Source organism: Neolamprologus multifasciatus, chromosome 4 (assembly GCF_963576455.1).
Source record: "Neolamprologus multifasciatus chromosome 4, fNeoMul1.2, whole genome shotgun sequence".
NCBI lineage: Eukaryota > Metazoa > Chordata > Actinopteri > Cichliformes > Cichlidae > Neolamprologus > Neolamprologus multifasciatus.
This window is the reverse complement of record NC_140442.1, coordinates 25,802,196-25,828,371: the sequence shown is the minus strand read 5'-3', so window position 1 is coordinate 25,828,371 and position 26,176 is coordinate 25,802,196. Positions and strand designations below refer to the sequence as shown.

Here is a 26,176-nt window from a genome sequence, read left to right as displayed (position 1 = left end):
CAAGATACTAACCCCATGTTTGGTGGTGGTCAGAGGGCCCGGTGGCGCCAGTGTCCGGCAGCCTTGCCTCTGTCTGTGCCGCAGGGCAGCTGTGGCTACAATGTAGCTTGCCATCACCAGTGTGTGAATGGGTGAATGACTGAATGTAGTGTGAAGCGCTTTGGGGTCCTTAGGGACTAAGTACAGCGCTATACAAATGGAGGCCATTTACCATTTTTCCTGTAAAATACCTGGAAGTTAGGCAATGCCAAGACTCTCCATAATATCACCCAGATGTTGAAAAGCACAGCAATCAATGCAAGATGGCGAAATATTATGCTTTTCTGCAAACCTACCAAGACATTCTGCAGTTATAAAAGACCTTAAAGAACTTACAGAACTATTTGTCTTCTTTCCTATAAAATACCTTAAGTTATGGAATACTTTAAATTACTCATGTACTACCTAAATCTATTTCTGCAGTACTTAAATTTGTTGTTAATTTGTTTGTTTCCTGTAAAAACCTGTCTAAAAACCTGGCTAAATATTCCAGTGCACTTACCTTTAAATATTTATAGGTAAATATAATTAAAACAAATAATAATGTGATTCCATTTAATGTGCTAAGTATGTGCTGCGATTGTGTCTATGTGTTTGTGTGGCAGGTACTAGCCAAGATATGCTCTGGCGCATGACCCCAGTGAAACTAACTAGCTAACTAGCTTTTAGCTAAATATACTGAAGAGACACGGCCTCTGGGTCTGAAAAGTCAAGCAAATGGGAAAGTACCATAAACCTGCATTTTGAATAGGCGCTGAAGGAATGTGCAGCTGCATAATGATTGTAAGTCAGAATGTATAAAAGTCTATTGAGAAAATGACCCTTGATCTATAAGCTCATTAAACGCTTTTCTAATGAGTTTACCGCCTAAATTGCTAGTTTCAGGTTCTGATTCATATACCTCACTGTTCTTGTTGGGAAGTATGCTCCCATTTACAGTAAAACAGACAATAAAGCTGGATATGTGCAGATCCACTCTTCACTTGTGTCATCTAGTCTCAAAGAATACACACTGTTTGCTATAGTGTACAGATACAAAGTTTTTGTAAATAAATACAACCTCAGAAAATACATTTTAATGATGTCAAACTTCCTCTTTTAGAAGAGTAGTCTACCCAAAATTTACCTAAGAAAACAGCACATATACTATGAAGAAAATCTAAGAATCATTCCCCAAAATATCAACAAATCTCCAGCTTTAAATGTCACACAGCTGAGACACTGAGACTAAAGAGGCGACTTCTGCGACGGCACAGTTGGCCCAAGCAGACCTTAAAATCCACGATGATGTACTTGAAGAAACACTGAAGGCTTTGATGGGGCTCTTATGGTCCCCTGACTTAAATCATTGGAAACCTGTCATGCTGTGTACGCAGCCGAGCCGAAAAGATCTCCAAGGACGAGCGACTGATCTCTCAATCAAGGACAGACAGGTTTAGCTCGCTACAGAAAGTGTTAGAAAGGCCTCTTTATCGCCCAAAGGGCAATACTGCCGACTGACTAGTGGCAAAACATTTTGCCAAAACAGCTCAAATTAGATCAATTATCCCAAATAGTGCCTGGATCAGCAAACTTACTTATATAAGTTATATTGGCCTTACTATCTGGTCAAAATGTGTTGGTCTACATGTCTATAAAAAAGAGCTATCATCACAAAAGCTGTCCGAATGTGGCCGTTCAAAACGTGTGCTAATGCGGTATTTCTTCATCCAAGGCAGTCCAGGCTCACTAGGTTGATGACACCAATACTGTTTAGGGTTTTTTTTCCTGTGATTCTGGTTAGAATCATTCCAACATATCATACCAGTAAAGTGTAGAACCAGACAAATACTGAATTTCTGGTGCCAGTGTTAACAGAAGCATCGGGGGCAGTGACCCCCATTACAGCCAGCGGCAATGATCGCAAACTGAGAGACGGAACAAAAGATGAAACGGACAAATAAGACACAGGCCATACCTTTCCGATATGAAGTCTATACCTGCTTACAAATAGCCATATTTACTCCACTTTAAGACTTTAAGGAAAGTCTGAGTGCTGTGGTTCATGCATTTAATGTCTACCTACAGTGATGTGTGTCTTGAGCCACTACTCCTTTCTTTATGTTTTGTTTCTAAGGAGCCAGACCTTCTTGCAATTTTGTAAAGTGGTCTTGTCGTAGTGTGCAATGACTCATTTTTTTAAAAGTAGAGCAGATGAAGAGTATCTCAAAGTCATGTGAAACAGAAAAATCCAGCAAAGGGATGACACATGACTTGAGAGATGCATCTGGACTTTTAATTGATCCATCTACTGTTCACTGACGGCTCATCAGAAATGCTCTCAGTGGAAGGGTGGCTGTCAAGAAGCCATTCTTAAGGAAGGGAAATGGAAAAAAGCTGATGTTATGCCAAATTACACAAGACTCTGAACAAAAATCAGTCTGATAAGACTGATGAATCTTTTTTTTGTTCAAATTAACATTAATATATATGGAAGAAGTAGTGGAGGCTTCATTTTGCTATGCCACAGTCATACTAAGTATACCTGGAAAATCCAAAACAGAACACCATCAGTCATGGATTGGCCTCCCCAGAGCCCGGACCTCAACATTACTGAAGGAGTGTGGGATCATTTTGACAGAGAACAGAAGGAAAGGCAGAAACATCCAAAGAAGAGCTTTGAATGTCCTTCAAGAAGCCTGGAGAATTATTCCTGAAGACTACTTGACAAGAAAGCTGTCTAAATATTACTTAAATATTTATACTGATGCTTGTTAGAATTGTACAAATTCTGATTTTGCCTCATGAATGTTTGCATGTTTCAATACATCACTGCATCTATTTTCCATTTTCTTTTACCGTTTTCATTTTTCGTATTCTTTGTGTTGTTAAAGCATTGAACCCATTTATGACTGTAAACTTAATGTAGTATATAAAGACATGTTTTTGCTAGTCACTATTAGCTTCAAGATAACATTAATGGGGTGTTTTTCCCTGTGGATTTTTATAAGTGGATAAAATCTCCCCCTAATTCAAAGATGTCACGGTATAATAAACTGTTCTTTATGTCAAACATATTAAGCAATAGGAAATAAAAGCGACACGCCCTTTCCACTGAAAAGGTCAAACAGTTGCCCAGGTTTATTAGCTCACTAATAATATTAATGGTATTTATATTATTACACCCTTTTTAACCATGACATCAGTCATTACTTAGGCCAATCAAATCCTACAGCGAGGTTGGTTTGACTACGTCTGTATGAAAAATTAATATGATTACAAGGACATTTAAAAGGTAATCTATTTTGTATGTGTGTCACATCACCACTCAGGGAAAAGGTGTGACAGTGACGCAAATGCACCAGAAACTAATTCAGGCGGGGAGGGAAAAAAAGGGGAAAAAAACATACATTTTCTTCTATCAACTGCACGCCATAATTTATCTGAAGATGAAACATAAGCTGCCAGGCACCCTGGTTACTATGGCAACTATCAAGTCAATAGCTGAGTTGTTCTGGCATCTGTCCCCACAGTGATTTTTGCTTGGTGTAAAAGACACAGGATCTACAGTAAGGCTCAAAGCTGCGAGACTACACGTCTGAGGCTTTCCGTGACACAAAATGTCTGTCGTGCCACCAGCTGGGGCTCGTTAGATCTCCGAGCATGACGCCTATTCAAAGACACTGAGAGGAAAGTGAGCGTGTCAGGAAAGTAGCACAGTGGGTTATGATCTCTCGCTGCATAGCTGTGACACTTTTGTCTGAGGCGCGGGCTCCTCCGCTTACAACTCCCAGTTTTTTTGTTTTAAAATCAAATGTTCACAGCAGTCACAACGGGCTTTGAAGTATCACAGGCTTAAAATAAGACCAAGCGGCTCGGCTTGCTGCACTGATCTGAGTTATTCGGCTGAAATGCGTTACCAAAGACTGACTGCCACTCCTCACCTTCTTTAGGGTGGTGCGGTTACCCTGCATGTAGCTGCGGTGCATCTCCAACACCTTTTGCGGCCTGCTACGCATCCAAGCGCTAAGCGTCTCGATAGGGGATCCATTTACACACCACTCGGTCACGCCAAACTGCCTCAGGTGGGCTCGCGCGTGGCTGGCTAAAGCCTTACGGTTCTCAAAGAAGAAGCCGCACAGCTCACAACTGGGATCTGAAAAATACAGGGAAGGAGTAAAGAGAAGACCTTTTCTTAGCGGATAATGATCGGTATCAGATGAAGTTCAGGGCAAGTGGAGAAAAACTGCATCTTACCCTGGTGTGCATGCTTGTCTGGGGAAGGTTTTCTTTTGAAGGAGAAATCATGTGGAAGGGATGAGAAAGTCTTAAGCTGATGTGGAGATGAGTGCGCAGTCTCCACTGACTGGGCCTCCTCAGACAGAGGCCTTTTCCCCAGTGGGGACATCCTGAAAAACTTCCCTGCAGATGGGGTAGCAGATGGGCCCACAGACCCCAAACCCTGCTTATGGAGCCTTGACCCTGACTGCAGCAAGCTGAGAGGAGATTTACGGAATTTGGAGGACTGGTAACCTGAAGCGCCCAAACCCTCGGAACCGCTGGCGCCCCCTGTGCTCTCCCAGGAGGGACTGTTCGCTCCTTGGCTGGACTCTTTCTTCACTCCTTGGTCTGACTGCGAGGAGCCACCCACCCCTCTCTTGTGCATAACCTCCCTCAGAGTGTCGATGGGCGAACCATTGACAGACCACTCTGTGATGCCCATCTGTCGCAGGTGGGAGCGGGCGTGGCTAGAAAGGCCTTTGCGATTCTCAAAATATTCCCCGCAGAACTCGCAACGGATATCCCTCGTAGGCTCCACCTCATGGGCCATGGCTAAAGAGATACCAGGTGAAAATGTGCACTCTGTTATCACATACAGTGGATCACACACGACTACCAAATGCAGTTATTTTTCCCAGGAATACACTACATTTACATGCATTGTTTGTTTAGCATTACCTGAGATACACGAGAAGACTTGTCCTACTCTAATCTGTAAGACAGACTGTATGTAAAAGGTGGAAGTAACTGCCAGATGTCTTAAACTTGTAATTTTTCTAATGACCAGTAGGGGGACATAAGGTTATATGGAAGCCTATGGGCATGACCCACGGCTCACTTTAACTATGACCTCAGCAAACACTTTCCTGATCCGTTTATGGGCAAAAGTGACTAGTAGTGCAGTTTTAGTGACTAAAACATGATGTTAATTTTGTAAACCATCGTCTAAAAGGACAATACAGTGGTCCCTCACTATAACGCAGTTCACTTTTCGCGGCCTCGCTGTTTTTGCGGATTTACTTTGTGCAATTTTGCATGCTTTTTCTTTTTTTCTTTTTTTTACAGCGCATTTTGTTCTGCGTCCTGATTGGCTGTAGACCACTGTCAGTCAATCTCCTCCGTACCGTCCCTCCTGTACAGTACCGAATGCGTTCAGTCAAATTTACATAAATCTTCCATCGCTAGCAGTGTGACTCTGAAGTGCTGTACTGTATGTTTGTAAGTTTTCTCTCCAACAAACACAACAATGTCGACGAAACGTTTTGCACCGTCAAAGGCACCTGCGGTAGCATCCAAAAGGCAGAGGAAGATGCTAACCATCACACAAAAAGTTGGACTTCTGGACATGCTAAAGGAAGGTAGAAGTTAGCGTATTTTTTGGACCATAAGGCACATTGCATTATGAGGCGCATTAAGCGAAACCAAACAGTCAGATAAGTCAAACTTTACTCAACTCATTCTTCTTATTTCCTCTACTTCCGTACCATTGATTCATTAATGTTAAATTCTCTCGCAGCTGCTCTATTCCCATGTTCTGGACCTGGAAGCAAGGTTTGATCTTTGGTTTCATTCTATAATACTGGACTTATTTTTTTACGAAGGTTTGAACTTCGAGATTGTTTAAACAAGAGAGAAAAGTGTGGAAAAATGTTCATGCCTGTCTGAGAAAACATCTATAATAATTGTAAAAAATAAAGTTGGCTACATCGCGGATTTCACTTATCGTGGGTTATTTTTAGAACGTAACTCCTGCGATAAATGAGGGACCACTGCAAATCAAGATTTGCTATAAAATTTGACTGAAAAGTGGTTAGCCCATGAGCAACCAGTGCCATCACACATATTTGCCATCACACAAAGATGCTGAAGTTGAGGCTTCAAAAAAGGACATTGCCAAATAATGGGTTGTAGCGCAGTGGCTAAGACCATCTTTTATATACAGTCTATGCTTTGTAAAACTTACCACATATTCTCAAAAAGGGGGAAAACAGCCTGCATGCCTTAGTCCAAAAGTTAATCATTAAACTTTTAAAATGTTTGTTTTTTTTAATAATTTGTACAAAGAACTAAAATCAGAAAAAACACTTTGTGGTTTTATGCTGTTATTTACACAGATTGTGCTTGGCTTGCATCAAGTAGCCGCTGATTGTCTTAAAAAATGCTCCTGACTAAACTGAGGTTAATTCAGTCGGTGAAGCAAACAATAATAAATGATTAATGAATACAAACTAGACATGCCAGTACATTTGAAAGGGATTTCCCCTATCTATAAATTATTCCTTAACAATTGTTAAATAAGCACTGAAGACAAAACAGGATTCAAATACCTAAGTTGAGAGGAAACACACTGTCAGAGCTCCTCCAGCTAGAGTTGAGAGACTCCGCTGAAAACCCTCCAGATCTCCCGACAGCTCCAGGCGTGGTGACCTCTACCTGCACCGGCTCAGGCTTCAGCTTGAGAATCAGCCCGCTAGAAGGCGTTGGTGGAGCCGAGCTCGACTTGGACACGGCGGGCTGAGGACTGGAGGGGCGGGCGAAGGCGAAGGGCAGGCGACTGAGGAGAGTAGCTGAAGGAGAAGAGGACACCGAAAGAGGGGAACGAGGTGGTCCTGGAGAAGATGGCGGTGGGGTTTTGAGAGGTTTTAGCGGGAGGGCGCAAGGCAGGCCCCGTCTCGTGATGATCTCCCTCAGGGTGTCGATCGGAGAGCCGTTGACGGACCACTCGGTAATGCCCATCTGACGCAGGTGAGAGCGAGCGTGGCTAGACAGCCCTTTGCGATTCTCAAAATATTCCCCACAGAATTCACAGCCTATCTCCTTTGGAGGTTCACCTTAGGGGCGAGAAGGTTTGACCTTGCGTTAAACAGAGAAAGCATTATGCTTCTATAAATCGTCTAATTTCATGGATACTACAACACTCACTGTGTGGAAGGGCCATGAGTTCCCCACTACTGAGGCGGAAGACCTGCATGGAAGAGGACTTGAGACGCTTGGCAGGTGGGCCAAGTATAGATGAGGCAGAGGAAGAGGTAGCTTTGGATGTTGATCCACTCCCGGTCGTGGTCACCTTGTAGAGGAGTGATGAAGAGGAAGAGGAGGAGAGTGTCAGCAAGGATGGCTTTGAGGAGGAGAGCGTAGTGGGGGCGAGGCTCCGTGGCTCTGTGTGGTTGTCGAGCTGCAATGCACTGGCTTTGTGCTTAAAGTCATCCGTGTCGATGAGCCGGTTCAGGAGGCTGATGGGAGACCCCTTGGATTCCGAGTACTCCACCCCAAAGTGCCGCAGGTGAGCTCGAGCATGGCTGGATAAGCCTTTCCGGGTTTCAAACCAGGCACCGCACAGCTGACAAACAATGTCTTTGTTGGGGTCAACCTCCAGTGCTATGAACAGAAGAAAGAAATGACTAAACATGAAGCAATGAAAAGATAAAACAGTCATCAGCTAGGACAGCGACACTTACTGAGGTTAAGAGGAGCATCATTCTCCTCTGGCGCCCAGAGGGGTTTGGCTGTTGAAATGGTTGCTGAGCCGGAGAGGTTAGAGGTCAAGTTTTTCATGCCCCCTGCCTTGTGCTCAGGAGAGCGCAAGGGGGAAGACACAGGTAGTAGAGAGGAAATGGGGGCTTTCTTCACTACCGAGGAAGGGGAGCCGGAGTGAGCCGGAGCCGGAGAGGCGCCCGGAGAAGGTGTAGAGGAGGACGAGAGTGGCACTGCTTTCGCTGCTTTGGCCAAGAGGGACAGAGGGATGGGTTTCTCGTCTAAGTCCATGTCCTCATCTTTTGGGGCAACGGACGGGGAGGGGCTCTCAACTACGAGTGGCTCCTGAAGAGACGAGCTTATTTTGCGCTCCTTGGCAATCCGGCGGAGGAGCTCAATGGAGGTCCCACTGCCGTCTGAAACGGTGATGCCCAGCTGGCGCAAGTGAGAGCGGGCGTGGATGGAGAGCCCGCGCTTCGTCTCAAACTGAGCTTCGCACACCTCACACTTCAAGTTGTTGTCTGCACAAGTGTGAAAGACGGCATAAGACTGGGTAAAAAGCTGTGTCTTACAAATGTTATAAATGTTTCAAACCACTACAGATGACATCTGTTTTTAGGCAGCTTGAGCACTTACATAGTGTTTTTCTACTCTGCATACAAAGCGTCTATACTACGAGCCTTATTCACACACACACACATTCATCATAATCTAACATTCACACTCTGATGAACCAGGTCCTAGGGTTCAGTATCTTCCCCAAGGATACTTTGGCATGCAGACTGGAGCAGTCAGGGATTGAACCACCAACCTTCAGATTAGCAGACAGCCTGCTCTACTTCCTGAGCGACAGCCACCCCAGTTTTAAAACCAGCAGCAGGTGGCTCGGGTTATTCTAGAGACCACAGATATCCCAGAATACACGTTACACAGTACTAGGGGTGCTCTAATTACCCCCTAAAAGATTTGTCTTCCTCTCAGGATTTCCCTTGTGATAACCCCCTCCCTTGTAGCATCTCTGTTACCACTACAGTTTTCCCACTGACAGCTATGATGAGGCTTGGCTGTAGCAAATCCAATCCCCTGTAAACACTCTGAGGTCAGCATTCCCACATTCCTGCCTCACCCGCGGTGTCTGCATCCTCCCCAGGAGAGCAGCTGTCCGTGTTCACGCCGCGCGGCCCCGTTTTCCCGGGGCTTGAGCTCAAACCGTCCAGGGCTGATAGCTGCTGCAGCTCCTCCTCATCTTCTTCCTCTGCTCCCTCCTCGTCATCGCCTAAAAACACAACCGTATCCGTGTTAAGTGCAGAAAATCCACAGTAATTAGGCTAAGTGATGAATGTCATGACAAATCACATTAAATAGCAGTCTGAGGGATGCATCTCAAAGCTAATTATACATTGGGGGAAATAAATAAATAAACTGCATCAAACGCATATGCACGCATTAAATGCATGTATATGTGGATAAAAGAAGAAAAGAATCAGGCTGTGAGCTGAAAAATCAGCTCAGTCCTGTGAGCTCAATGCCCTGTTATTTTCTCCCTCCTTGTTACAGCAGCGCGTTGTAATGCATTCTGTGGGGGAAATATGCATAAAAACAATTCAAGTAATGAATCCCTGTCAAAAAAAAAAAAAAAGCCAAAGAACAAAACAAAAAAAGTAATAACTGCACTACAGTATGAAACAAACGCGACAGTCTTGGTTCCCCGCAGTCAGACATTCCTGGGACAAAAGTGCCATTTTCTGCGACAAATCGGTAAATCAAAAGAGACGTGGAGACAGACAATGCTTTTTGTCTGGTGGGCGGCTCTGCGCTTGTCAGTTCATCTCTTGACTGTAAAAGAGCAGCGATGTGACACCCCGGAACGCAGCGTTATAACACCGTTTATTATGCTAAAGACAACGCCAAATAATCACAGGGCTAATTTCTAAGATCGGAGGCAAAGTGGCAAACGCTAACTTTGTGCCCGTTCGGGCGGAGAGAGAGTGAGCAACCCGACACTTCCAAGTAAAAGTGATACTTCCATTATACTTGGTTGATCCGGATAAGTTGCAATAAGATTACCGGTTACTAACTGCTGCTACTTTGGGTCAACAAAGTTACCACGTTTCCCGACTATTCTCGCGGTCAGTTTATTGTAGGGGGAGAAAAAAAGAGACATGCACAAAAGCATGCACTTGAAGGCACAGCGTGTCCTCTATCAAAAATCAAAGCAAAGTAAAATGGCGAGGATTGGGCAACTGTAGGTAATTTTAGAGATCCTGCAGCATTGGAAATACTGGACGTCATTCGATACGTGTATAATAGAGGGGGGAAAGCACACAGACACACACACTCACATATATATGTATTGAAAAGAAAAAAACAAACTGCAACAATAGTATCACAACAGCCAAAATGCACACAATCTATCCCCGCGTGCAAAATCAGGAAACCCGAAACAATAACAATGACCCGCTTTATGAGCTTCTGACATGCGTGTCACAGGCTACCTGCACGCGACACTCATTTTCTTTACGCGGTCTCCAACGTGATAAAGAGTTTTTCTTTCTTTCTCTCTTTCTTTCTTTTTAATGGCTGTTATCTGGCTACATTGTGACAGAAGATGCGGCGCCAGACGTGCAGTGGGAAGAAGCCGCCGCGCGATCCGAGGGCACGCGGTGCACGGGAATTACGGCGCGCGGTACTCACCGGTCCGCAACCGCAGTGCATCGGACTCCCGGCAGCTGAAGCCAGACAGTTTTTCCGCTATTGTTTGGGTCTGCGGGGAGGTGGAAGCAGCCATTTTGCCCCCATATGCACCGCTAAGCTAAGGCGTGACCAATCGAGTGGAGGCGGAGGTTGGGATAAATGCACCGAGTGCCACATCAACCATGGGCATCAGGGATTCTCTCACTCTTTCCAGCTCTCTCCCTCATACACACACACACACACACACTCGCGCAAAGGCTGATTTTTCTCAGCAGCCACCTGACTCCAGTACTTCCCACCGAGGACAGGCAGTAACTTCAAAACACATTTCTAACTGCTTTATCATTATCTCCTTCTATCTTGGTTTTATGAGGCAACAGAGAGCCAAGCTCAAACTTCAAACGTGGACAAGGTAGTGACCCATCAGAGCCATCAGCAGCCAGCAGATTAATCACACAACCAATAAGTAAGGTCTGTTTATCACATTCCCATTTTTAAAGATGGACCAATAATAGAAACTCACCTTTACACTCTTCTGCTCCATCCCGCTTCTTCCAGGATTGGGGAGATGCTGAAGGCAGCACATCAGAAACAGCAGCACTCAGGGTCCTTTCGCTTGTCTCCTCCTCCAGCTTTACTTTAACAATTCCCTCCCCTTCATCCTCTAGGTCTCTCTCGTCTTCATCATCGTCCTCGTCTTCCTCCACTGGAGAGCCAGAACTCCGAGGGGGAGCCGTGGGGATTACGAGGTCAGGCCTGCTGGAGAACAGCTCCCTCAAGATGTGGATCGGGGAGATGGTAACATCCCAGTTAGTGATGCCGAAGTCACGGAGGTGAGCCCGAGCGTGGCTCGACAGGCCAGCCCGGGTATCGAAGCCAGCACTACAGAACTCGCAGTGCATCACGCTGAAAGTGTCCGGGTCAAAGTTGGCAACTACAGGGGAAAGAAGCAATGCAAATGATTGAATGTAAAGTAAGGCATGTCATGCCAATGGTTCCCAACCTTTTGTTTGTTTGTTTTATTTTGACCCCCACAAATTGATGGAACAACTTTTCCTTTTAAAAACCCACACACCACAATGCTGGTGTGTTGGTCTGTTGGTCATTTGCTGAGTTACCACTTTGGTCAAGCCGACCCCAAAAATAACTGCCATGAAACTTTGAATAATTATGGCTCTCAAGAGATGAATTTTATTCATTAGTGTACTGAACTTTCCTTTAGCACCCCTATCTGGGTGGTCTCAAGTGAAATCTCTCATGCCTCCACTAACTGTTGGGTTGTTGTTGGACTTATCTGTAGGAACAGATATCTGCATATGAATATGCAGTTCAAAGATTAAACTTTCTGGCGTCTGCTTTCTGCTTGTTAATAAGCAGAATATGAAGGTAAAGAGTCTCTATAAAAAGTGAAAGTCGGATTGCATTTATTAAAATGTAATTCTGATCTACTAACCTGGTATACACCTGCAAGATCTTTGAAGTCTGCGGACCAAATGTTCCTAGTTGTCCCAAGGTCCAGATTAAAACACAGAGGAGACCAGGCATTTGTGGTGACTGCGCCTAAATTGTGGAACACTTTGCCTCTGCATATCAGGACCTCCACAACACTGGATACTTTTAAAACCCATCTAAAGACCCATTTTTAAATCAGTATGAGCCTGTTACTATTGTTTTTATTTATTATCATTCTATAATTCTATTCCCTTCTACCTTTATCCTATTTTATGTCTTTTGCCTTGACTATTTTTATTGTACAGTACTTTGGTCAACAGATGTTGTTTTAAAAGTGCTTTATAAATAAACTTGAATTCTAACTTGAACTAAACCAAAAACCGTAAACAAAGAAAACACAGGAAGAGACATGCAGGTTAACTTTCGGAGGTTTAAGTCATCATTGGTGATATGACCCTAACACTAGCCAATTATTGAATTGTTCTTCCGAGTCTTGGCAATCCCAGAACAAAGAAAACTAACACACAAAAAATGTTCATACAGGGTTAGAGTTGGGTTAGGGTTATGAAAACTTGGCCCTCTAAGTTTTAACTTCTCTCAGTTTTGAGGTGAACAGTTGAAGCAAGGTTACGAGTGGCTGACATGTAAATTTATCAGATTAGCTACATGAACATCTGCAAACATCAGCTACAAAAATAGCCATAAATATGTGGACATAGTGTAAGCCAAAGAACTAACCGGTAGGTTATAAACCACTGCGTTATATTATAGAAATTCAATATACATTTCTCAAAGTGTTCATCACATCAACAAAAAATTAAACGGAGAAAAATATGAAAAAAATGTAAAAACTTGTATAATGTAAAAAAAGGGTATTAAAGTGAGATATGATAGCCTATATCAGAGTCTTCATTGTAAAGATGTTTTACTCCAAACACAATAAAAAGACAGGGTTCCAAATCTGCAAAGACATCTACATAGTCTAAGAAACACATGCGACAGGGTGCTGACCTTTTTTTTTCTTCTTCTGATAAGAAAACTTCTTCTCAATCGCGTTGACTTCCTCCGGGGATATGAAGTGACGCACGTTGTAGCTGACGCCCACACGGTTCAGGTGGCCTCTCACGTGATTGGCAAGCCCAATTCCATTATGAAATCGATCGGGGCAGTAGGGGCATTTCCTCTCCACGCTCTTCAGCGCCTCTGTGTCCTCATCAATCTCGTCTTTGTCTTCATCCAGGACGCCCTCTGACAGGAAACGTCGCACACGTTCCTCGTCAATGTCTTCGTCGTCGTCGCTGTCAATTTCTACAGGAGCGGCAGCGACCCTGGTGCTCCTCCTCAGAAAGAAAACCTTCCCGTCTTTTTCCGCTTCCTTCTTGTCATCGTCCTTTTCGCTCTTCTTGGTGGGGAGCGGTAATGGAGCACTCTGCAGCGATGAGCCATCATCTATCAAGAAAAGAAAATGAACTTTTGATTAAAATAAAATCTAACTCAAACAGTAGGCAGTGCATGTGCATCAAGAAATCTGAATAAAAAAATTTATAATAATAATAATTAGCTAATTTTTTGTCATTTCTATCAATCAAGGGTAAACTATAACTCTGAAATTAACAATTGAGTTCTTATTTAGTCTCACCCATGTTGGATTGTGCTCTAGTCTGAGGCCTGACTTCCACTGATGAGCTTTCCTCTTCCCGACACAGCTCTGTCTTAAACTCTGACTTCTGATCTTGGTCCTGCTCTTCCTCTTCACTCTCAGGCAGCTTTTCACCATCCCCAGTGGTGTCAAGCTTGGCCAGATCAGTCCAAGGTTTGCCTCTTGTGCTGAATCTCCTGTTACAGACCACCTGTCTCACAGGCCGAGCTGTAGTGCCGTCTGGTGTTCTGCTGTCATCAGAAGCAGTAACTGCTCGCTGGCTTTTGCCTTGAGTTGCGTCATGCTGAGATCCGGATTCAGAGACGAACTCAGGGTCTAGGTTGGGTTTAAAAATTCTTGCTCCCATACTAGCCTTTAAACGCTGTCCAGACTCGTCGATCTCTCCTGGATGAACGAGTGCCCGGTGTTCCATCAGTATGGATTCACTTGAGGTCAGGAAGCCACAGTGACCACAGGTCAGGGAAGTAGACGCCAAACTCAGTGGTGAGCCAGAGGAAGAAGAATCTGACTGGAGAGTGGGCTTTTTCCTGGTGTGGGTCTTGGAGTGATTAGCTAGTGCTTGGGATGTTCTTGTGCTGAAGTTACACTTGGTACAGATAAAGCGGCGACGGTAGGCAGAGAGAGCTCGGGTCTGAGTTGGGGTTCGAACTGAATTTGGCAGGGGTGTTTTTAGGTCAAGGACTCCTGGGTCTGTATCCAGTGTTGACACTGGTGATAGAGGTGGAGATTTGACCGTGTCTGGGTCTACCACCTTGCTCAGTACTGAGCCTGGGCCGGTATTTTCTATAACTGTCGGGTCTATGCTTCTATTTTTCAACACATTGCTGTCCAGTGTCTGAAATTCTTTTGCTTTCCCATTTTCATTCAGTTTCTCAATTTCTTCCAGGATCTTCAGGCGTGACTCTTCGTGCCTTCTATGGTGGTCAGCAAGTGCAAGTCGATTTGGCAGGTTCCATCCACACTCAGTGCACCGAAAGCGGCTGCCCTTTCCAAACCGCCTGACACCCCCTGCGCCACTCTGATTATGCTCAATCATGTGTTCTTGCAGGTGGACCTGCTTTTTAAAATAAATGCTACACTCGACACACGTGAAAATCTCTTTATCTGTCTCCACTCCACTTTCTTCTCCTTCTTTGTCTCTTCTCCCACCTCTGTCTCTGAACTTTATGGGTTCCACCCCTCCCTCTCCAAAGCTGACCTCCTCAAAGTCATAAACCCCTCCACCTCGATTTAGCTGTACTGTTTCAGATTTTTGAGGACTAGATCTTGCCAATTTGGCAGTCTCAGGCAACGTACGCTTTAAGGTGCCAAGTCCTGAGAAGGGCCTGAGCAAGACCCTCTTTTTTCTGCACCGCTGAATGAATGTGCAATGAGCCCAGGGGGCAGGAGGGGGACTCTCTTGGTCTGAGTCTCCGGGGAAGGTGTACACATCTCTCTCAGGCTCCTTGGTTTCCTTTCCCTTGGGCTTTTTTTCTCCCTCCCCGTTGTCCAGCACCACCTCCTCCTCCTCCATTTGGCAACCTTCCTTTGGTTTTACTTTAGACAGGAATGGCTCAGCTCCCTCAGATACATTCCAGAATTTGCTGTCTGCTACTGCAAAGAAAGCAGGAGAATTCTCAGTGAAAGAGAAGATTTTAAAAACAAAGCTATCGAGTGTGCAGGCAGACTAAGTTTATTCAGTATGGTACTTACATTCTGTTTGGCCAGGCTGGGATGTATTTGGCTCCTCTGTCTTTGTGCTCTCATTGTTATCACTGTGCCCCTCAGCGGGTGTAGACATGCCAGTCTTACTATGGAAGTGCTGCATTTTATCAGGTACTTCGTCATCTTCACTATCAAGTCTGGATGCCATCAGAAAAAAAATTTATTACATCATATTCATAATAAATTTTTAAAAAAGTATCTGCCTGTATTCAGGAAAAAATCAGAAATCATGTGTGGCCTCATATTTCTTATTCTCAGGCCCATTGCCACCACTGAGGTCGAGTCCCCCATCTTTTCAGGGAATTTCGTGGGTTTTAGCTAACTAAGGGATGTGTAATTATAAACATGGAAATGCTGGGAATGTTTTAAACTACAGTTAGGTCCATAAAAATTTGGTAAGAGACAAGTTTTTTCTCATTTTGGTTCTGCACATTACCACAATGATTTTAAATGAAATAACTCAGATGCAGCTGAAGTGCAGACTTTCAGCTTTAATTTAGTGGGTTTAAAGAAAAGACTGCATAAAGACGTGAGGAACTACAAGCATTCTTAACACAACCCCTTTATTTCAGGGGATCAAAAGTAATTGGACAAAAATAAATATTATTATTATTATCATAGTTATTTCATTATAATTAAATAACTGAAAATAAAATGTTCATTTCTAATACCTGGTTGAAAACCCTTTGCTGGCAATAACAGTCTGAAGTCTTAAACTCTTGGACATCACCAGATGCTGGGTTTCTTCCTTTTAATGAGGGAACCCTTTTTTTTTGCCAGGCCTTTACTTTCAGTTGCTGTTTGTTTGTTTGAGGGCCTTTCTCTGCAAAGTCTTCAACAAGCGAAATGCATGCTCAATTGGGTTAAGATCAAATGACTTGCTTGGCCATTCAAGAATAATCCACTTCTTTAGTTTAATAAACTCCTGGGGTGCTTTGGCTGTATGTTTTGGGTCATTGTCCGTCTCTATTACGAAATCCCGCGCAACTGTATTTAGCTAGATTTGAGCAGACCGTACGTCTCTGAGCACTTCAGAGTTCATTCAGCTGCTTCTGTCCTGTGTCACATCCTCAATAAACACTAGTGTCTCAGTGCCACTGGCAGCCATGCACGCCCAAACCATCACACTGCCTCCCCCGTGCTTTACAGATGATGCGTTGTCCTTTGGATCATGAGCTGTTCCACGCCTTTTCTTGACATCATTCTTGTAGAGGTTGGTCTTGGTTTCATCTGCCAAAGAATGTTTTTCCAGAACTGTGCTGGCTTTTTTTTAGATTTTTTTTTTTTTTTTTTAGCAAAGTCCAATCTAGCCTTTCTGTTCTTGAGGTCTTGCACCTTGCAGTAAACCCTCTGTATTTACTTTCATGCAGTCTTCTCTTTATGGTAGACTTGGATATCGATACGCCTAACTCCTGGAGAGTGTTGTTCACTCGGTTGGCTGTTGTGAAGGGGTTTCTCATCACCATGGAAATGCTTCTGCGATCATCCACCACTGTTATTGTCCATGGACGTCCAGGTCGTTTTGCATTGCTGAGTTTACCAGTGCTTTCTTTCTTTGGATGTAACAAACTGTAGATTTTGCCACTCCTAATATTATAGCAATTTCTTGGATGGGTGTTTTCTGTTTTCCCAGCTTAAGGATGGCGTGTTTCACCTACATGGGCAGCTCCTTTGACCGAATGTTGTCTGTTCATGGAAATATCTTCCAAAATGCAACCAACAGACCTTAAATGAACTCCAGGCCTTTTATCTGCTTAATTTATAATGACATAAAGAAAGAATTGCCCACGTCTGTCCGTGAAATAGCCTTTGAGTCAAATGTCCCATTACTTTTGGTCCCCTTTAAAAAGACGGTGGAGCTGAAACTCTTCATTGAATTTGACTGTGGATGCACACAAATGAAAGCTGAGAGTCAACACATTATGTCCATTATATAACTATAACTGGAATACGTTTTAGTAAAGACAGTAGTGTGTTCAGCACTTTAGGAAATACACTAATATGCTATCTTTCAAAGAATCAGGTAAGATGATTCTTTAATAGATTCCTGTGAGCTAAATGTAAAAGTTGAACATGCAAGTTCATAACATACAGTTAGGTCTAATTAGGTTTAATTTTGCCTCTTTACATCACCACAGTGGATTTTAAATCAAACAATCAAAAAGTTGCTAAAGTGCAAACTTCCAACTTTAACTCGAGAGGTTTAAAAAAAATTGCATTGACTGTTTAGGATTTACAGTCAGGTGCAATAGTAATTGGACCATTCATGGCCAGTTGAGGCCTGTTCCTTTGTTATTCCTTGACAAAATAAGTAGATCTATCTAGAGCCAATTCCAAGTATTCAACTTGCATTTAGTATCCGTTCACTAGAACTCTGAAAATGAAGCCCAAAGAAATGTTTCAAGTGAGGCGGGCCATCGTTTGGCTGAAAGATCAAAATAAACATATCAGAAAGTTAGAAGAAAGGAGTGGGCAAGTAAACAATTTGGTACATGCTTAAAATGAATGATTGCACTGGCCAACTTCACATCGCCAAAAGGCTTGAATGGCCACAGAAGAAAGCTAAATTGGATGATTGCAGAATTCCTTTCCAAGTTAAGAACACTCAAAGAGATAGACGTATCATTGTCAAAGTCTACAATCAAGAGACGCCTTCATGAACGGAAACACAGAGGGTTTACAACAAGGTTAAAATGAAAAATAAAAAAGATTAGAAATATAGATTAGAAAAAATAAATATGTTTAGTGTACAGGCCTATACTCAGATTCAAATAAATCCTGCAAAACTAATGGAACTGCACTTTACTGTGTTAATGGATAATTACTCAGGGTAATTGAAACTCAAGAGTTTCTCAAGACAAAGGAATAAGGGTATTCTTAAATGTCCAGTTACCTAATCTCAATGCAGGAGAACAGTTTTCAGTTATTTAATACAAAGCTGAATGCAGACACCCACAAACAAGTATTACCTAAAGGAGCCTGCAGTAAAGGCCTAGCAAGCATCTCAAGGAAACACATGTGGATATGTCTATGTGGTCTAGTCACCTACTGCAAAGGATCTCATCTAGTATTAGTTGAGAATCTAGAGAATCTGCAAATATAAAGACTCTAAAGTCTTTATATTTATATATATATATAGTGAGTAAAATAAGTAGTCAACATGTCACCAATTTTCTAAGTAAATATATTTCTAAAGGTGCTATTGACATGAATTTTTCCACACATGCAAAGAAATCAGACTATAGATGTCTATAAATGATGTGATACAAAAGCCTTTGTTGGTGATGACAGCGTGAAAACTCCTCATGTGTGGAGAAACTATGCTCAGGTGTGATTTTGGCCCATTCTTCCACACAGTGTTCACATCCTGAAACTTCTGTGGGTCCACCTTTGAACCCTGAGCTTTAGTTCTTTCCACACATCTTTATTTGGATTCAGGTCATACAATTGGCTGGGTGATTGTAGCAGCTTTATTTTCTTTCTCTGAAAGCAACTCGGAATATCCTATGCTGTGTGTTTGGGATCATTGTACTGTTGAAACATCCACCCTCATTTTATCATCATCATCATCCTGGCAGGTGGCAGCAGATTTTTTTCTATCAAGAATGTCCCTGGACATGTTTCCATTCATCTTTCCTTCAATTATATAAATCATGCCAGTGCTGTATGCTAAAAAAACAGCCCCACACTGATGTTCCCACCTCCAAGCTTTACTTTTGGCCTCCAAACAGCTCAACTTTGAGCTCATCTAACCAGTCTACATTCTCCCAGTTTTTCACAGGCTTGTCTAAAGTCTTTCATTTTCACTGGAACCTTCACTAGTTTAGAAATTCTTCTGTAACCAATGCCATCAGCATGTTTTGCAACAATAAGGTTGCAAAGGTCTTGAGAGAGCTCAGTGGTTTTACTCATCATAATATGTTTCTAATGTGACACCTTGATAATGAGACATCTTTTATAGGCCATCATTTGAGACTGAACCAGCTGATATTCATTTGCACTAAGTGGCAGGATTGCTTTCTGATTACCGATAGATTTCAGCTGCTATGACTTCCCATGCCCTTTTGAACCTCCCTTTCTTCAATATTTTTCCCTATGTCATTTCTCATTATTAAACATCACTTAATTTATGGACATCTATGGTTTGATTTCTTTGCATGTGTGGACTGAATGAGTTGTTACTGACATCTGATGAGAATTTCATGTCAATAGCACATTTAGAAATATCTTTACTTAGAAAATCGGTTACGTGTCTAATATTTATTTAAGTGTAAGTATGTCCAACTGCTTCTGTGGCTCTGAAAATGGGAAAAAAATAATAATAAAAATAACAGTAATTCCTAGAAAGTCCATTCAAAATTTTTGTTAAACAACTTGAATTAAAGCTCTGCACTTAAAGATTATGGACCCAACTATATATAAGTAACTAACTTCTCTTATAAGGGGTACATAGAAGGAAAGGCCCATTTTAACATAAGACTATTGTAGGCCTTCAGTTTCCATCATTGTTTCTTTTTTTCTCAAAGGTGGAAACCGAGACCTATGTTTTTCAAATTCTTTATGGTGCCTGTTTGAGAAGGTATGCTAACTTTTACAGTATATATTTTCTTGCTACGTCAAGTACTAAACTCTAAACTATATTGCTGTAATTTAAGAATGTTGACAAGTTTGAGCACTTGTCTTATTAAGAAATGTGGATTGCCCACATCTGTCCGTTGCAAGCTGCGCTATCGATGGCAGGTAAAGCTGTAAGTGCTTTACCCAGCAATAATAACTCACTTAGGTAATAGGTAACAGCAGCCTTTTGACAGCTAACTAGATACAGGGAGCTAAAATGTATTATTTTTAGCTAGCTAAAGGCATTTGTTGACAATTCAGGGATGAGCTGGGTTTTCAAAATATGAACACTGCTCTATGTAAAAGCTGCAAACTAGCCTGCAAATAAATCTTCCAGTGAAATTAGAAGCAGACAATCGTCTTGTTTATTATGCAAGCTGACTCTCAGGGCTGTAGTTAGCAGTGTTGCCAACTCCTCAGTAAGGAAAATCGCCATTGGCTGTCCTAAAAGTCACTAGAAGTCGCTAAATGACTTCATCGCCTAATTTGCACAATTGGTCATGCTTATGTCATTGTAACCTACGTTGTTGGAGAGAGAAATAACATCAAATAACAAAACGCCCTAAATGCATTTAGAATTTATTTAGAATTACAAATTAAATTTCTTTTAGCAATTATTGTTTTTTAATGTCACAATTCCAATCCTGATCCTTTATCTGGGCTTGGACCGGCAAAAGTGACCCGAAATAGGCACTCTGGTGGAGTTACTTTCTGTGTGTGTGTGTTTATAAGTAGTTTTAAACCTTGTGATCCACAAAACAGCATAACAGTAAAATAAGAACCGACTGCGTTACAGTCAGTGCTGGAGCAGCGGCTTCACTCATGCGCGATTCATTTGCAGTTTGGACGCATAGGTGTGAACATCTTCTGCCCTGATAGCAGCTGGGGGAGGACTATCCTCCGCCTGTGAGCGCTTTAGCACGGGCGAGGTGCCCATGGCAGCACCCGCTGCTTATTGAGTGTAAGAGCGATACGCGTTTTCACGTCAAAAAGTCGTCATAAATAAGTCTCCAATAACACCAGAAAAAGTCGCCAGATTTGTCGCTAGTCGCTTTTTAAGGAAAAAAAGTCGCTAAGGGGGTCTGAAAACTCACTAAATATAGCAACAAAGTCGCTAAGTTGGCAACACTGGTAGTTAGCTTATAGCATCTGTTCAAATTCAAATAAATTCAGTTCAGTTTTTTTTATATAGCTCCAAATCGCAACAACAGTTACTTCAAGGCACCTAATATTGTAAAGTTAAAACCCTATAATAATAATAAAGAAAACACCAACAAACAGATAACCGCCACTGAGCAAACACTTGTGAAGGACAAACTTTGGAAGGAAAAACTCCCTTTTAACCGGAAGAAATGTCCTGCAGAGGCTCAGGGAGGTGCAGCCATCTGAATGACTCATATTGCACTCAGTACAAATAATGCAATAAAACACAAAAGCACCTTCATCTTTATACAGACTAAAGTTAGCCATAAACTGAGCTTGGCTTTTAAACATTTGTGCTTTTATGCTAAGCTAACAGCTGCTCTCGATAGCTTTGAGCCACAGCTAAAGAGTGTTGCTAATGTTGAACCAGTGTTTCTTTCAAATGTTCCCACTCAGCACTGAGTAAGCAACGAGTTAATGTAAGTAACTGGTATCCAGGCCCACTTTGCCTTATGACCTCAGTATTGCTAAAGTCTTTACTGCATACCCTTATAGAAAAGAAAAAATCATATATTGACTATTCATGAGTGATATATTATAGTTCTTTAAAGGATAACTACTTATTCATGAAAGTTGCCCCTTTTCTCTGTAAATTCTTAAGATATTTATTAAAAGCTAAATATGACTCATGTAAACATTGTGCTGTAAATAAAAAATGTTAAAGGAGCACCTTTCATGACTAAATATATATCTCTTGAAATTAATGGGAATTTTTAAAATATTATATTTCTTTTCTATGTGGGTATTCATTAAAGTCAAATTTCATCACCCTTCATCCTACACCACCTCCTCCTCACCTTAGTCCAGAAGAAGGAGATCCTGGACTGTGAGCAGCCAGACCGTGAGGGTTAGAAAAGTTCTGTAGCTCCTCCTCTGACGCACGACAGCGCACAAAACAAACAACCACAGAAACATCACTTCACAGCTTCACAGGTAAAATCCACAGTTAAAGAAAGTGCTGAGATTACAGAGAGAGCAAACTGAAAGACTTCTGACTACAGCACACTGGAAAAACATTTAAAACAATAAGGGGACAACAATGATAGGCACATAGGCTCAGTACTAGTTTAGCTTTCCAGCAGAATGCACTGCTACCGTTGTCTTTACATGCGTGCAACAGGTGTGTTACCATCTAGTGTTTCCTTCTCAGAGTCAGAGTCCCAGCTTAAGGAGGAAGGAAAGGCTGAGGATTTGAATCTCCTCTGTGCGCTCCTCCCTTGGTCTGCACTGGACTGGGGGCCCTCACTCTGCTTGGAGCGCTCCTCCCCAGTGAGGCCCCACAAGCATTTGGCGGATATCAGGCCATCTCTCAGATTTGGAGAACATGAAGACTAGAAAGTAGTAACAATAAACAAAGAATTTATTGTTGATGGGGGTGAAAATGGCAGCACTTATGACCACATAAATATATATATATATATATATATATATATATATATATATATATATATATATATATATATATATATATATATATATATATTGATGCCTTACCTCTAAGGTGCTGTTGAGGAAAGTTGGGGTGACGGGGTTTTGTGCTGAGTCGATGGGTGCGGGCCCATAGCTGGTCCCTGGGGTTAGGGGTTCCCCTTCTGGCTCCATGGTCCCCCCCCCCCCCCCCCACCCCCCAGAGAACAGTATGGAGTCCCACTAGTAAACAGCCTGCCTACATCGTGCAGCCTCCTCTCCTTCTGGAAAACATTCACACATGAACTCGCACTGAAGTTTTTCCGTGATGGAAAACTTTCCTGGAGCTAATTGCACGGAGAATGATTTTTAAACCAACATAAAACACACCATGTATCAGCAGATAAAACCTCATTTAATCTGGAGAATCTGTCGTGATTCAGCTGTCTTGTGTATTTTCTCTTTAAAAAAAATTTGGCAGCTGCAGCTTTCGGACTGTCTGACCTATTTTCACAATATGTCTGGTTTTAAAGAATGAAACGGAGCGCTCGAATGGTTACATAAATAAGTGGCCTTTATATTCAGGCCCTTGTCCTCACTGCTGCCCCTCTAGAAAAAAAAGACAGGAAAATGCCCGGGCACATCAAGGTGTCCCACGGGTTGGCCTCTGTCGCTTCAGAGGACGTGGCTTTTATCGATCCAGTCGCTGTCAGGTGATTTGGAACAGCAACGCATCCGTGCACGTTGCCTTTGAAACCCAGACGCCCATAAACTGCAGTTTTTTTAGGTTTTTTTTTTAGTGCAAATACTCACTGAAATCGGCCTGGTTTGCGGATCGCAGGGAAAGGCTGCCTCTTTAAGCACCGTTCGTCATACTTTGAGGACGGAGCTGAAGCTTTACGCACCGCGACGATGCTGGCAAGAAGCTTTGACTGCTCCCATGGAGGAACTTGCTCTTTTTAATCGGCGCTCGGGTGTTTTGCAGGGATCCCTTGGAGATGCCAGGCAGAGGACTCCATGTTATTTGGCTTGCAGGCACGCCACGGCTGCGTACGTAAACGTCAGCGGGGAGGGTGACGAGAAGAGTTTCGAGTAACCCACCGGAGGCAAGTTTACTATGTCAAACTTTTACGAGTGCTTCGATCGCAGGCTCATTTCTCTAATTCTGTGCGTATTTATGTGGCGGACACTTTATTCACAGCGATCAAATCACGGCGACTGTTTTTTCTCGGAGAGAAATGCACGCGTGAGCAGCGTAAGCACGCCACAGTAATAATATTTCTTTAAATGCGTTTTATTTTGTGTAAATAGGTATACTGTAAATAAAGGTTATGCGGTATCTGCGTACATTTGTCAACACGTATGTGGCTCTCCATAGTAACGCTGTTGTGAATGACATATTTGCGTATCATAATATGTAATAACACTGTGATAGTAACACCTGAACAATGTTTGTCGGTTACTTTGTGTATCAAATTCCCCCAAATGCTAAACAAAATCAATATACACCTTTCCGATTGCTATATGTGGTCAACCTGCGCCCCCTGTTGGTCACACCTATCTGTAAATATCCATATCTCGTTGCATATACATGTAAAAAAAAAATTGTAAGGCAGGATTTATGACAGGATAGGGGGCAAACAGAAGGGGGAAAGTGATGATTATGAGTTACTAAATAGTGGAAAAGGGGCATTAAATAAGCTAATGCTTCTTCCTGCTCCTTTGTGAACATGTTATTTATTATGATTATGATCATTATGGTTTTTTTTTTGTTTCTTTTTGTTCTTGTATTGTTTGAACATTTTCAAAATAAGGCTACAATATGTAACTTTTCAGAAACTGTGGGTCAGTTTCTCCAAATTCTCTGCACGAAATGAACGAAGGTCACTTGGATAAGTTACTTTGCATCTCTTGCAAAAACACGTTCCGTCAAATTGTTTCCTTCCACAAAAACAATACACACAGCTATGAAAACTGACATCTTGCTGATGGATTTAAAACACTACGGTCAGAAGTGGTCAGTATAGGCTTCTTGAGGCCATGTTACACACACACACACACACACACACACACACACACACCTACACACACACACACACACACACACACACACACACACACACACACACACACAAAAATAAAAAAGCAAATTGCCTGTCACTGTCTGTGTTCCTGCTGCTCCATCTTCTTGCCTAACACCTGGATAAGTCACTTAAGATCCCTTTTGTATTCTGACACATACTGAAATGTTCTTCCAATTGACTTTGCATAAATGCAGAATGAGTAATTGGAAATCTGCATTTTGAAGCCCAGTGTTCCTAGGTGAACAGCGCGTGCTAAATGATGCAATTTGAGTTTGCAAAACTGTGATTTAGAAAGATATTTGAGTAAGACCAACAGAAAAGGGCAATTTGGAATCGAGCTGTCGATACGTGAGCTCAGTGTTTTCAGCACTGTGTGCATGATTTCATTTGTTAAAATAAGCAAAACTGCTGTAGTTAAACATCAAAGCAAAGGCATACTTTCAAAAAATACATTTTTCTGATTAATTAATACGTACATCACTTAAACGTTGCAGCTGGTGAAGGTGTTTTTTAAGTACCTTGTACACTTATAAGCAGTTTGGGAATCTCCTCAGTGATATATAACACTGTAATAACCACTGCTAATACATCTTTAGTTAATTACACTTTACTGTGCAGAACGGTGTCACTGCTTATTTTGTCATTTTGTAATGAATAATTATATTCTGGTCTGCCAGTCGTTAGTTATGCTATTATTAGTAGTATCTTTGTTACAGGTTTATATATGAGTTATAAACTGTGTTGCGTGTTGCATCATAGATGATATGAGACTATGACATCTGTACACATAACACTTTATACACTGTGTTCTGTGTTTGGTTAATGATTACAAATGTTATTATCTGTTTTGTATATTACTGATCAGTGAGACTGACCTTACTGTAAATTCATTGTGTTTTGATTCAATGGACAAATTCCAATCTGAACACAACTGCTTTTGTGACTAAACAGGACACAAACTGCAGTCCCCAGTGTTGTAATGTATGGCGGTCCCAGTACCCCTGCCTACTTATACATAGCATATGACAATAATTTCCTACAAAACAACTGTTACCAGTAAGTAAGCCCTAATATTTATGTTGTTATTAATGTCAGTTTACCCTTTAGTAATAATGGTTATTGTAATGTATTGCCAAAGAAATTATGTAAGTAGTACCTTAAAGCAGCGGTCCCCAACCTTTTTTGCGCCACGGACCAGTTTATGCCCGACAATATTTTAACGGACCGGCCTTTAAGGTGTCGCGGATAAATATAACAAAATAAAACTAGTACCGGTACGGAAAAAAGAAGATTTATTCATAACACACGGGAAAAGATCCAGGAAAACTGAGTTAATGATAAAAACGATAACAAAATAACGCTGAAAACCAATAAAAACCCTGAAAACCATACATTTCACACCTGAGCCTCAACTCTCGCGGCCCGGTACCAAACGACTCACGGACCGGTACCGGTCCGCGCCCGGGGGTTGGGGACCGCTGCCTTAAAGTATCAAATAATTGAAATTTAGCATAGTCAGTGTATCATCTGCAAATGTATAATGAAACAACTGAAAAGTGAAGTACTAAGGTAAAGTACTGTG

General features: G+C 42.2%; 1 protein-coding gene across 8 annotated transcripts in view; it reads right to left on the bottom strand.

Annotated features, from left to right (window-relative positions):
• LOC146520631 (protein Wiz-like) overlaps positions 1-25,722 on the bottom strand; it is a 35,066-nt gene extending 9,344 nt beyond the window's left edge. For 2 of the 8 annotated variants that reach the window (XM_085158363.1, XM_085158365.1), the window contains exons 1-14: positions 23,324-25,721; positions 22,598-22,794; positions 22,233-22,434; positions 21,901-21,976; positions 15,272-15,420; positions 13,559-15,172; positions 12,931-13,368; positions 10,991-11,401; positions 8,900-9,049; positions 7,758-8,294; positions 7,222-7,677; positions 6,627-7,130; positions 4,276-4,851; positions 3,963-4,174 (exon numbers count right to left, since the gene is read on the bottom strand). In XM_085158363.1, the coding sequence (XP_085014489.1) occupies positions 3,963-4,174; positions 4,276-4,851; positions 6,627-7,130; positions 7,222-7,677; positions 7,758-8,294; positions 8,900-9,049; positions 10,991-11,401; positions 12,931-13,368; positions 13,559-15,172; positions 15,272-15,420; positions 21,901-21,976; positions 22,233-22,434; positions 22,598-22,705 (5,433 nt within the window). In that variant the 5' untranslated portion in view covers positions 22,706-22,794; positions 23,324-25,721. Of the gene's footprint in view, positions 1-211; positions 4,175-4,275; positions 4,852-6,626; positions 7,131-7,221; positions 7,678-7,757; positions 8,295-8,899; positions 9,050-10,990; positions 11,402-12,930; positions 13,369-13,558; positions 15,173-15,271; positions 15,421-21,900; positions 21,977-22,232; positions 22,435-22,597 lie in introns of those variants that run through there. The other 6 variants (XR_014873938.1, XM_085158360.1, XM_085158362.1 and 3 more) reach the window with 6 other exon arrangements.
• Between the last annotated feature and the right edge of the window lie 454 nt (positions 25,723-26,176).